The 13236-nt window shown below is 58.3% G+C and overlaps 1 protein-coding gene across 15 annotated transcripts in view; it reads right to left on the bottom strand.

Moving 5' to 3' along the window:
- The window catches only part of LOC146857785 (myotubularin-related protein 9-like), a 452543-nt gene that overhangs the window by 105613 nt on the left and 333694 nt on the right, over positions 1 to 13236 (bottom strand). For all 15 annotated transcript variants that reach the window (XM_085648410.1, XM_085648408.1, XM_085648401.1 and 12 more), the window contains one exon: positions 9049 to 9294. In XM_085648410.1, the coding sequence (XP_085504536.1) occupies positions 9049 to 9251 (203 nt within the window). In that variant the 5' untranslated portion in view covers positions 9252 to 9294. The remainder of the gene's footprint in view (positions 1 to 9048; positions 9295 to 13236) is intronic.

Raw genomic sequence — 13236 nt, 5'->3', positions numbered from 1 at the left:
AGACTCTTGCGGATCCCTCGATCCCCCCTTGTATATATCGATAACCGTAACTTTCTAAATGCTGATAAAGAATTGCTTGTCTTGATAAACATCCTCGAGTCCTGTGTGGTGGTGTTACTGTGCTAGTACGGTATAGGAGAAGGACCTCTCCTAGGAGGCTTCTCAGCAGCGCTCGGCTACTTCGTACAGTGTGGGGGCCCCCCTGGGTGGTCTCTCCGACTCCCCCGAGGTCCGCCTTCCAACATTTGGTGGCCAGCGACGGGATCCGAGCCGAACGCAGATCGTACAAGCAAGTAACCCACTCGCTATCCATCCAGACGAACAGAGACCATGAACAACCCGGAAACCACCGCGACCATGGAGTTCCAACCAGAACGATTGGAAGAGTACACGCACAAAGAGTTAAAACAGTTCTGCAAGGACAAGGGCATTGCGACCACCGGCCTAGGTACCAAGGAAGAGATGCAGAAAGCCCTGAGAACCTGGATAGAGTCCGAGGCGGGTCCCTCCCGGAGGGAAGGTCCCCTGCCCCTGAATGCAGCCACGCCACCAGCACCGACCCCAGCGAACGGAGGGAGAAACAGCCTGGAAACCGGCCTCTCCGCGGATGAAATACGAGAGCGGGAGAAGGTCCGGACCCATGAGCTAGAGCTCGCACAACTTCGGCTGGACGGCGAACTCCTGCTGGCCGAAAAGAAATTGGCCATGGAACAGCTACGGCTACAAGAGGAGATAGAGGAGAAGAAGCGGCATCGAGAGCTGGAGGAGAAAAGGCTGACCCTCGAACACGAGCGGGGCCTCAAAGAACTCTAGCTCAAGGCCCAGAAGGGGGAGACCGGCACCCCCAGCAATAGAGACGCTCTGCCGCCCACCGAAGCCAAGGTCCATATTCCCCAAGATGTCGTCAAGGAGTACTATAAAAACGACGACATCCAGCAGTGGTTTAAGGCGTACGAGGTGGCCATGACCTCCCATCGGGTACCCCGGAAGGATTGGGGTGCCGGCCTATGGGGTCGGTTCCTTAGCGAGGGCCGAGACACCCTACTCCAGCTCCCGGAAGAGGTGATGACCTCGTACGACCATATGAAGGAGGCCCTGCTCACCCGCTATGGACTAACCGCGGAAATGTACCGCCAGCGTTTCAGAGACTGCCAGAAAATCCCCGGTACCACGTGGGTAGAGTATGTTGACTTTTTCAGCAGGGCCCTAGAAGGTTGGATCAAGGGGAGCAAGGTCACCACCTACGGGCAGCTGGTCGACCTCATTATTTGGGAACACCTCTCCAACAACTGCTTCGTGGAGCTAAGACAACACCTCCTCGACAGCAAGCTGACCGAGCCACGGAAGCTCGCCGCCGAGGCCGATCGATGGGTCAACACCCGAGTCCCCCGGAGCTCGATGGGGGAGTACCAGCGAAACCCCACCGGACCCCCCCGCCAGCGCGGCGGGGGAGGAGGGTCGAACAGGAATCGGGACATCCCAGCCGGGCCGCCCCGGAGTCCGCCTCGGGGCCGCCTCCGCAACACACCTCCCCGAACCTAGCCCGAAGAGGGACGACGCCAGCCAAAACCGGACCCCGGCCCACGATAACCTGCTACGGCTGCCAACAAACAGGACACTATGCCAGGGACCCTGCCTGCCCCCGGAACCGACGAAGTGGGACCAGCGGGCCCCCGCCCCGACAACTAGCGGCTGCCGCCCTGGGAGAAGGGGAGGAAGAGGAAGAACCCCTCGACGGGGGGTGCCCTGAGTGGGAGCCGGCGGCCATGTCCCTGGACGCCAGCCAAAACCGGACCCCGGCCCACGATAACCTGCTACGGCTGCCAACAAACAGGACACTATGCCAGCGACCCTGCCTGCCCCCGGAACCGACGAAGTGGGACCAGCGGGCCCCCGCCCCGACAACTAGCGGCTGCCGCCCTGGGAGAAGGGGAGGAAGAGGAAGAACCCCTCGACGGGGGGTCCCCTGAGTGGGAGCCGGCGGCCATGTCCCTGGTCTGCCTGGGTAGCCGAGAAATGGTTCCCCGAACACCCATCCCGAGCAACACCCAGAAGTACCAACAGTGGGTCACTATCAATGGACGAAGGGCCGAAGCCCTCCGTGACACCGGAGCCAGTGTCACCGCTGTCCGCTGCCACCTGGTGGCCCCCGAACAGATCCTGCCGAATGTGCTATGCCCCGTCCGGACGGCCGACAACAGTGAGAGCATGTGCCAGATGGCCCAGATTCCCTTCGAATGGGGAGGGGTGACGGGCATGCTGAAGGTGACTGTCCGCGACGACGCTCCGGTGGACTGCCTCCTGGGGAACGACCTCGAGAGTTCCCCCTGGGCTCAAGTGGAGCGGCGAGAGCATCTCCGACTGCTAGGACTACCCGAATGGGCCTGCGCCACCACCCGGTCCATGGCCGCCCAGGCCCCCCGTTCGTCCATGGCCGCCGACACCGTCGAGCCCGAGGGGCCCGTGCCACCACCTGCCTCCAGCGAGGAAGAAGCGGACACCGATGCCAGATCCACGGTGCCCCCCCCCGGACGAGATCGCCTCTCTCGGCACACTCCCGGAGCTTGCCCAATGGCGCCACGACGGGGGCCCCACCAGAGAACAGTTCTTGCAGGAACAGAAGACCTGCCCCACCCTTGAAGGAGTCCGGCAGCAAGCGGCCGCGCAGGCCAACGGTGACCCGACCGGAACCCACTGGGTCTATTGGGCCGAAGGACTACTGTACAGCGAGCAGAAGATTGCAGAACTAGGGGCCAGTCGAGTGCTGGTGGTCCCCCTCCGATTCCGGGAGTTCCTCCTTAACCTGGCACACGATGTGCCCCTCGCCGGGCACCTGGGGCAGGACAAAACCTACAGCCGCCTGGTGACCCACTTCTACTGGCCCCGGATGCGGAGGGACGTGGACAACCACTGCCGGTCCTGCCAGACCTGCCAAGCCAGCGGCAAGACGGGGGGACGGGTCAAAGCCCCTCTCCAGCCCTTCCCAGCAGTCAACACCCCGTTCGAACGGGTCGGAATAGACATCGTAGGGCCCCTGGACCCCCGGACCGCCCTGGGTCACCGCTTCATCCTGGTCCTCGTAGACCATGCAACCAGGTACCCTGAGGCCATCCCGCTTCGAACTGTGACAGCCCCCGTAGTGGGCCGGGCCTTAATGGGGATCTTCTCGAGAGTGGGGTTCCCCCGAGAAGTGGTGAGCGACCGAGGTACGAACTTCATCTCTAAATACATGCGGTCCCTGTGGCAGCAGTGCGGGGTCACGTACAAGTTCACCACCCCATACCATCCTCAGGACTGGTCGAGCGGTTCAACAGAACCTTAAAAGGCATGATCAAGGGCCTGGAAGAACCCCTACGGCGGAGATGGGATGTCCTGCTGCCGTGCCTCCTGTTTGCCTATCGGGAGGTCCCGCAGAAGTCCCTGGGATTCAGCCCATTCGAATTGTTGTACGGGCATCCAGTCCGAGGACCTCTCAGCCTGGTCAAGGAGGGCTGGGAGACGAAGCCCCGAGATGCCCCTCCCGACGTCTACAGATACCTCCTGACCCTACGAAACCAGACACGAAGGTTCCGAGCCCTGGCCGAAGCCAACCTCAAGGCCAGCCAAGAGGACATGAAAAGATGGTACGATCAAAACGCCTCTACCATCGAGTTTGAGCTGGGCCAGCAAGTCTGGGTCATGTCACCGGTTGACCCCTGCGCCCTCCAGGACAAATGGACCGGGCCCTTCAAGGTGGTGGTAAAGAAGAGCCCTGTCACCTACCTGATCGACATGGAGTCTCCCCGGAACCCCCTCCGGGTTCTACACGCTAACCGGCTCAAACCCCACTTTGCCCGGACCGAACTAAGCCTACTGCTAGCGACCGACGACGGGGGCGAAGGCGACTCCGAGCCCCTACCCGCCCTCCTGCGGACCAGCGACCACGACGGGACCATCGAAGGCGTCCAATTTGCCTCCTCCCTGACCCCGGAACAGCACCACGACTGTCAGCAACTGTTGCAGCCCTTTGAGGCCCTCTTCTCCCTCACTCCGGGGGTGACTCCATGGTGTGTCCACGACGTCGACACTGGGAACAGTCCCCCCGTGCGACACAGAGCCTACAGAGTACCCGACCGGGTGCGGGCCTGCATCCAGGCTGAGGTGGCGAAGATGCTGGCCCTCGGGGTCATCGAGCCCTCCGACAGCCCGTGGGCCAGTCCCGTCGTCCTGGTGCCAAAGGCCGCCGCACCAGGCACCCCCCCGGAGCTACGATTTTGTGTGGACTACCGGGCCATGAACGCTGTTACCAGGACCGATGCCCATCCTCTTCCCCGGGCCGACGAGCTCATCGACCGCTTAGGGGCAGCCCGCTACCTGAGCACTTTTGACCTCACCGCTGGGTACTGGCAGATCCAGCTCACCCCCGGTGCCCAAGAGAGATCCGCTTTCTCCACCCCTGATGGGCACTACCACTTTCGGGTGATGCCCTTCGGCATGAAGAACGCCCCGGCCACCTTCCAGAGACTAGTGAACAAGGTCCTGGCCGGGCTAGAGGCCTTCAGTGCAGCTTATTTAGATGACATTGCCGTATACAGCAGCCACTGGGCTGAGCACCTGGGGCACCTCAAAGCAGTCCTGGCCGCCCTCCAAAGGGCCGGGCTCACGATCAAGGCCAGCAAATGCCAGATAGGCCAAGGATCGGTGACCTATCTGGGCCATCAAGTAGGGAGCGGTCAGGTGGCTCCCCTCCAACCGAAAGTTGATGCCATCCAGGCGTGGGAACCCCCCACCACCCAGACAGCTGTCCGGGCCTTCCTGGGCCTCACCGGGTACTACCGGCGATTCATCAGAGACTATGGGAGCATTGTCGGCCCCCTCACAGAGCTCACGTCAAAAAAGCAGCCCAAGAATGTACACTGGACCCCCCGCTGCCAGACGGCCTTCGAGACTCTCAAAACGGCGATGTGCACTGCCCCCGTGCTACAGGCCCCTGACTACAGCAAGGAGTTCGTGGTGCAGACGGACGCCTCCGAATATGGAATTGGGGCCGTCCTGTCCCAGGTAGACTCGGAGGGACTCGACAGACCCGTGGCCTTCATCAGCCGACGGCTGCTGCCCCGGGAGCAGCGGTGGAGCACCATCGAGCGGGAGGCCTTCGCTGTAGTGTGGGCCCTCAAAAAGCTCCGGCCCTATCTCTTCGGCACCCACTTCCGGGTCCAGACCGACCACCGGCCCTTGCGGTGGTTAATGCAAATGAGGGGCGAGAACCCCAAGCTGCTGCGATGGTCCATCTCGCTGCAAGGGATGGACTTCTCTGTTGAACACCGGCCCGGCAATGACCACGCCAACGCCGACGGCCTGTCCCGCTTCTTCCGCCTCGACGAGGAGAACCCCCAAGGAAATGGGTGACTCTCCCTGCCTTCGGCTGGGGGGGACGCCTGTTGGACCCGGCCTCGTGGCGTGGTCTTAACCCTCTTGGATTGTGCTCGTCCCCCGCACCGGCCTACACGGGCCACCCTTTCAGGCCGCCAGGGACCCCTCCTCCCTTCGAGGCCCCCTTTGGATTGTACCCGTTTTTCTACACCTACCTCAGTGGCCCCCTTTTCCAGGCCGCACAGGGACCCCTCATCCCTTCGGGGTTCCCCCCATGCTTGCTCCACGCACCAGCCCACGCAGCCCGGCTCCCTCCGGCCTCGGCCCCAGTGAAGCCCCGACATCGAGGCACCAAGATCTGGCCAGGGGGCACCGCATGGCCACTTCACCACTCCCGGAGGAGGAGAGTTTCGATGGGACCCCCACCGTCCCTCAACACCTAGGTGCGATCGTCCTCCGGCCTCCCCGGGCCTGGCGCCTCTCCCGCTGGGCGTCTGGCCTCTCCCAGCCCGGCCTCTCCGCCCCCCAGGCGCAAGGGTCTGGACATCAAAGGGCTCCAGACCTATATCTGGGGCAACCCCGCAATGGGACAGTAGTTGTATCCCGGAGTCAAGAGCCCTGCTGATGGAATCGCGGCTGACCCTACCGAGAAGAACTCTTGCTTGATACTATACCACGAGCCCTGCTGACTGCGTCGCGGCTCCACCTTATTGAGACCAGGAATCTCACGGAACATCGGGGCCCTGCTGACGCTGTCGCGGCCCTACCTCGCTGAAGCCTCCACCAGAGCCCTGCTGACGTCGTCGCGGCTCGAGCTGAACTGAAACACCTTAAGAGCCCTGCTGACCTAGTCGCGGCTCAAGCTCCACAAACTGATCGCCAGAGCCCTGCTGACGCCGTCGCGGCTCGAACCACTCCGAGACCCGGAGTCCCTCCAGCTTGAGGATCAAGAACTGGGCCTAAGGTACCCTCGTACCCAGCTGCTACTAAAGACTGTCCCGCTACCCCGTCCCTACCAAAGACTTTGAGACTCTTGCGGATCCCTCGATTCCCCCTTGTATATATCGATAACCGTAACTTCCTAAATGCTGATAAAGAATTGCTCGTCTTGATAAACATCCTCGAGTCCTGTGTGGTGGTGTTACTGTGCTAGTACGGTATAGGAGAAGGACCTCTCCTAGGAGGCTTCTCAGCAGCGCTCAGCTACTTCGTACAGTGTGGGGGCCCCCCTGGGTGGTCTCTCAGACTCCCCCGAGGTCCGCCTTCCAACAAGCTGTCTCCCCCGAGACGCAGGGGTGCGGAGCCTAGCGGCGGCAGCACCCCTCGGAACAGACGTTCCGAGCTGCTGTGGAAATGTGCTGGGCAGAGAGGGGTGACAGCGTGGCGCACGGGGCCTACGAACCTGCTGGGCAGCAGCATCCGAGGGCCTGGCGCCACCCGACTCCTTCCACTCGAGGCAGACCACTGGCCTTCGCTCTGCTGGGTAGGTTGAAGGGCCACCCGCCAGGTGGTAACCCTCGAGTCGGACGGTCCATGCGGGGAGGAAGCTCATTGCTTGAAACAACAGCCGAGGCTGGCTAAGCAGTCCATCCCTAAACGCACCGAGAGTGCCCAATCGATCAGAGTACGGCCAGGGCATCCCCTGGCAAGCTACCCTCTGTGGGGGGGATGCCTGCTCCCGGGGCGAGCTGGCTCAAAGGAAAAGCTCATCAGGAAGGGGCTGAGAGGCAGGTGCAGACCCGGGCCCCTGGGGGCCCCTACGGGCGGGCCCGGGTGCTGCCTTTCCCTGTCTCAGAATCGCTGGACCTCACAGAGGTCTGACTGAGCAAACTCAGAGAAAAAGGACCATCGGGAAGGGGCTGAGAGGCAGATGCGTACCCGGGCCCCTGGGGGCCCCGGCGGCTGCCTTCCCCTGTCTCAGAATTGCCAGACCTCACGGACGTCTGACTGAGCAAACTCAGTGAAAACAGACCATCGTAAGGGGCTGAGAGGCAGGTGTGTATCCGGGCCCCTGGGGGCCCCGGCGGGCAGGCCCGGGTGCTGCCTTCCCCTGTCTCAGAATCGCCAGACCTCACGGAGGTCTGACTGAGCAAACTCTGATAAAAAGGACCATCGGGAAGGGGCAGAGAGGCAGGTGCGTACCCGGGACTCTGGGGGCCCCAGCGGGCAGGCCCGGGTTCTGCCTTCCCCTGTTTCGGAATCGTCGGAGCTCACGGAGGTCTGACTGACCCTCTCCCTAGTATTCTGGAGGAAAATTACCCCCCTTTCTTGTAATCCGCGCACCCGAGGTGACGGAGGGGACCCAAGGCGCGAATGTACACGACTTCCTGGAGCCCTCGCTGGGATCGGGGAGACAAATGAGCCCTCATCGGGACATCCAGGCAAGCCCGGCCATCTGGTCACCCCATTGGAAAGCATTGCGTACGACCAGATGGCAGAGGGGAAAGGTGCGACCAGATGGCCGGGACCAAAAGGACTCCCATCTGCCCGCCCGAGCCTTCACGGTAGAGCTCCCGCCTGCCCATGCAGGGCTCAGGGGACTCCGCTTCCCGGGGGCTCGGGGACTCCGGCTGGGCCTTAGGCACAGGGAGGACCACCGGAGCTCTCGGGCCCAGACGCCCGGGGAGGACTGCCTGGGACCCATGGAGCCCATCCCGGGCACTTTGCCACGCCGTGGGCCGGAGGAGGCAGCCCCCCGGATGGAGGGGAGGTGTTATCCGGGCATAGCCCATCCGGCAAAGAAACGCCAGCTCGAGAGGGGCGTTCCTGCATACCCTGCACCTACTAAACCGGAGGCAAGCTACCCATCTTTCTGGGAACCCGTGCGCACCCTGAGACTCAGGGGAACCTGGGCGCGAACGTGCCCGACCTCCTGGAGCCCTGACTGGGATCCGGGAGGCAAATGAGCCCTCATCTGGACTTCCAGGGCAGCCCGGCCATCTTGTCGCCCCATTGGAAAGCATTGTGTGCGACCAGATGGCCGAGGGGAAAGGTGCGACCAGATGGCCGGGACCGAAAGGACACCCATCTGCCCGCCCCGAGCCGAGACATAGCGGTAGGGCTCTCACCTGCCCTTGCAGGGCTCCGGGGCTCTGCACCAGGGACCCTTGTCCCGGGCAGATGGACACTTGGCAGGCCGCAGGACGGGGGCTCCCACACCCCAGGCCTTGACCGAAAAACAGGCCCCGGGGCCGGTCCCTGCTTCTCAACTGAGCCAGGCCGGGGAGATCGGGGAAACTGCCCGGGCACGAGGGACTCCTGTCCCGGGCACACGGACCCTTAGGACGTGCCCTCGTTTTCCACACATTTTTTCCATAATTCTGAGTAGAGGCCTTACGCCAATTCCGCCCAGCCTTAGTCCTTTCGCTGTATTTCAAAATTTCCCACAGCGATAATGAAGCTAAACTTTCTTGCCACTTAAGAAAGGGACCGAATTGAATAGAAAAGCCACAACTAAAATAACTACTACCTTTAAATAAAAAGTACAGAGCTCCAGGGTACTAAATAAACATGTTTTGGCATTGGACGGCCTTCCACGTGTCATGGAATATCGTGCAGGTTTCTTCAATGTGTGCTTTTAACAGTGTGCCATGGGAAGTGTCTCCAGATCCAGGAACCAGTGGTCAGATGGCCATTCTGCCCTTCGCGATGGGCAGCGGCGCTGCTTCACGGGCCCACAGTCTGCACCTGACTCACCTCTTCTCAATGGCGTCCACGTTCCGGAGCAGCAGCCACAGCACCATGTCCTCCTGCTTCCCCTCCTCGCTGGCGCTTCCCCGCGGCGAGAGGAGGAGGTGGTGGCTGGTGATGCACAGGGTCCCTCTGATAGGGGAGCGCAGGGGGCAGGACAGCAGCACGTTGTCCACCCGGGCGGTTTTGATCAACTCTGACAGCTCCATAGTGTTCCAGAGGGAGAAGGGGCTTGGCCTTCAGAGGAGGCGCCTGGGAGAGGAGGAAGAAGAGGCAAACTTTAAATCATGTTCCATCATCTTTGCAGCAATAAAGAAACTACAACGGATCATGTCTTCTGTGTATTTAAATGGATTATTGCACATATATCCTCAATAACTCTATGGATTTTGATGGCTTTATTTGTAGGCTGACAACCTCAAACACATTAGTTATCACTCAAAGCCTCAGTAACTCCACATACTTTAATAGAGTTGTCAACATAATATCAGTCACCACTGAACTCCAACGGAAACTACACCATGCCGTAAGTAACCCCATAGACCTTAACTGGTCCTCAACATAACCTCAGTCACCCCACGGCATAAATAACCCCATAGACGTTAATTGGGTCATAATACCCTCAGTCAAGCTGTAGACTCCAATGGAGTCCACACACTGGCCACAGTTAACCCAAAGACTTAATGGACCCTACATCATAATCTCATAACCTCAGTCACCCCACAGGTTTCGACAGGGTCCGCATCACGGTCTCAATAATCCCATAGACATTACTGAAGTTATCATTGTAACCTCAGTCAGCAATCAGACTTCAATGGAGTCTCTACCATGGCCCCATTAAGCTATGGATTTCAATGAAGGACTGTGCAGCATGTCTGCAATAACCCCATAGACTTGATTGGAATCTGCAACAAGTCTTCAATAATATATTAAAGACTTCAGTGGAGTCTCTCTCATTGTCAAGATTTGAATTACCCCGTAGACTGAAATGGATTTTTTATCCATCGACGCATAGCCCCCACATCTGCTGCCTCTTACCCTGCAAATTTATTTTGTTTAAATCTGTTTTATTATATTTAATGCATAAACAGGGTTAAGAGGTCGACAGGTCAGGACAAGTTACATTGCCAAGCATACATCAACGTCATATGTAAAACACATGTGAGCAGAATTAAAGCACAAAATGGGAGTGGTGTTGGGGCAGTTAGGGGGGGATATAGGGAGATATGAGATTAATTTGAGCGGTGGACATGTGAGTTTGTTAATTGGATTGATAAAGGATAGTGGATGGATAGAAGAGCGAAGGGTTTGCATTTATATAGCGTTTGCTACCCCTGATGAGGTGTTGAAGCGCTTTCAGCAGGTAGCACCCTACTCTAGAACCCATAAAGGATTAGTGGAAATATGAAATTAATTTGAGCGGTGGACATGTGAGTCTATTATCTGGATTGAAAAGGATAGTGGAGGGAGAGAAGGGTCTGGACATTGTTTTATTAGAGCTCATAGCAGCAGGAGGAGGTTTGGGATGAGTAAAGGGTACATGGAGGGGGAAGAGTCTGAGGGAAGGGTTTATTTAAAAAGGCTTGTTTGGGAGATACGAATAGTAAAACAGGTATGAAATGATGCAAGGAGGGGTAAAGGAGGGAAGAGTGTGCTGTGTTATTCATGTATCCAGTGTGCGTGTGCAGCACTCTTTGGTGCATGAGTATGTGCTCTGAGGCACGTGCTGCAAACTGTTCTTGCCTGATGTTGAACCAGCAGCTTCAATCAAGCTCACTATACCACACATATGGGCTGCATCTCACCATGTGTGCACACATGCAGGGGCTGGTGTGGCTTTTGTAATGGTGTACTGGGAGCAGCATCTGCTAGAAACTGCTTGAAGCTGTTCATGTTAAGCCAGAGCAAGAATCCTCGAGCAAAAGGTGAGTGTTTAAGAGCACTGAGGTGTCTAGGGAGGTGGGCTGAGACCCTGTTCATTAGAGGAGGGCACATGAAGTGTGAGGTCTGTGATCTGTGCAGGAGGGTGTTTGGTGAGTGGGACTGCCTGTCAGCAGTCACTGGGCAATGGTTCTTTAAAGTGAATCGTCAAATAAGCATGTCTTCCGCAAGGGCCTCAACGAACACATGAGGGGAACTGTTAAAACCCTAATGGCGGGAAAGCAAAGCACCCTAGATAATGACAGCACTCTCACGCCCCTCACAGACTAGCAGTCGCAGACTACCAGAAGCACGCTCACACTCCTCACAGACTAGCAGACACAGACTACCAGAAGCAGGCTCACACCCCTGACAGACTAGCAGACACATACTGCCAGAAGCAGGCTCACACCCCTGACAGACTAGCAGTCACACACTTCCAGAACCACGCTCACACCCCTGACAGACTAGCAGTCACAGGCTGCCAGAAGTAAGCTCACATCCCGACAGACTGGCAGTCACAGACTACTAGAAGCACACTCACAGACTAGCACTCACAGACTGCCAGAAGCATGCTCAAACCCCTCATAGACTAGCAGACACAGAATACCAGAAGCATGCTCCCACCCCTCAGAGTAGCAGACACATACTGCAAGAAGCACGCTCACACCCCTCAGACTACCAGAAGCACGCTCACACCCCTAACAGACTAGCAGACACATTTTGCCAGAAGCACACTCCCACCCCTCATAGACTACCAGAAGCACACTCACACCACTGACAGACTAGCAGTCACAGACTGCCAGAAGCCCGCTCACACCCATGACAGACTAGCAGACACAGACTACCATAAGCACGCTAACACCCCTCACAGACTAGCAGGCACATACTGCCAGAAGCACGCTCACACCCCTCACAGACTAGCAGGCACATATTGCCAGAAGCAAGCTCACACCCCTCCAGACTACCAGTGGCACGCTCACACCCCTCACAGACTAGCACTCACAGACTGCAAGAAGCATGCTCACACCCCTCACAGACTAGCAGTCACAGACTACCAGAAGCACACTCACACCCCTGACAGACTAGCCAACACAGACTACCAGAAGCATGCTCACACCCCTCACAGACTAGCACTCACAGACTGTCAGAAGCACGCTCACACCCCTCACAGACTAGCAGGCATGTACTGCCAGAAGCAAGCTCACACCCCTCACAGACTACCAGAGGCACGCTCACACCCCTCACAGACTAGCACTCACAGACTGCCAGAAGCATGCTCACACCCCTCACAGACTAGCAGACTCAGATTACCAGAAGCATCCTCACACCCTTGACCGACTAGCAGACACATACTGCCAGAAGCACGCTCACACCCCTTGCAGACTAGCAGACAAATACTTCCAGAAGCACACTCGCATCCCTCAGAGACTATCAGAAGCACACTTCCAGAACCACGCTCACACCCCTCACAGACTAGCAGTCACAGACTGCCAGAAGCAAGCTCACACCCCGACAGACTAGCAGTCACAGACTACTAGAAGCACACTCACAGACTAGCACTAACAGACTGCCAGAAGCACGTTCGCACCCCTCAAAGACTAGCAGACACAGAATACCAGAAGCATGCTCCCACCCCTCACAGACTAGCAGACACATACTGCCAGAAGCACACTCACACCCCTCACAGACTAGCAGACACATTTTGCCAGAAGCACACTCACACCCCTCACAGACTAGCAGAAGCACACTCACACCCCTGACAGACTAGCAGTCACAGACTGCCAGAAGCCCGCTCACACCCGTGACAGACTAGCAGACACAGAATACCAGAAGCATGCTCCCACCCCTCACAGACTAGCAGACACATACTGCCAGAAGCACACTCACACCCCTCACAGACTAGCAGACACATTTTGCCAGAAGCACACTCACACCCCTCACAGACTACCAGAAGCACACTCACACCCCTGACAGACTAGCAGTCACAGACTGCCAGAAGCCCGCTCACACCCATGACAGACTAGCAGACACAGACTACCAGAAGCACGCTCACACCCTTCACAGACTGGCAGACACATACTGCCAGAAGCACCCTCATACCCCTCACAGACTGCCAGAAGCACCCTCACACCCCTCACAGACTGACAGAAGCACTTTCACATCCCTCACAGACTGCCAGAAGCACACTCACACCCCTCACAGACTGCCAGAAGCATGCTGACACCCCTGACAGACTAGCAGTCACATGCTGCCAGAAGCACGCTGACGCCC

Source organism: Triturus cristatus, chromosome 3_2 (genome assembly GCF_964204655.1).
Source record: "Triturus cristatus chromosome 3_2, aTriCri1.1, whole genome shotgun sequence".
In the NCBI taxonomy this organism is placed as follows: domain Eukaryota; kingdom Metazoa; phylum Chordata; class Amphibia; order Caudata; family Salamandridae; genus Triturus; species Triturus cristatus.
This window is presented reverse-complemented; position numbering and strand designations above follow the sequence as displayed.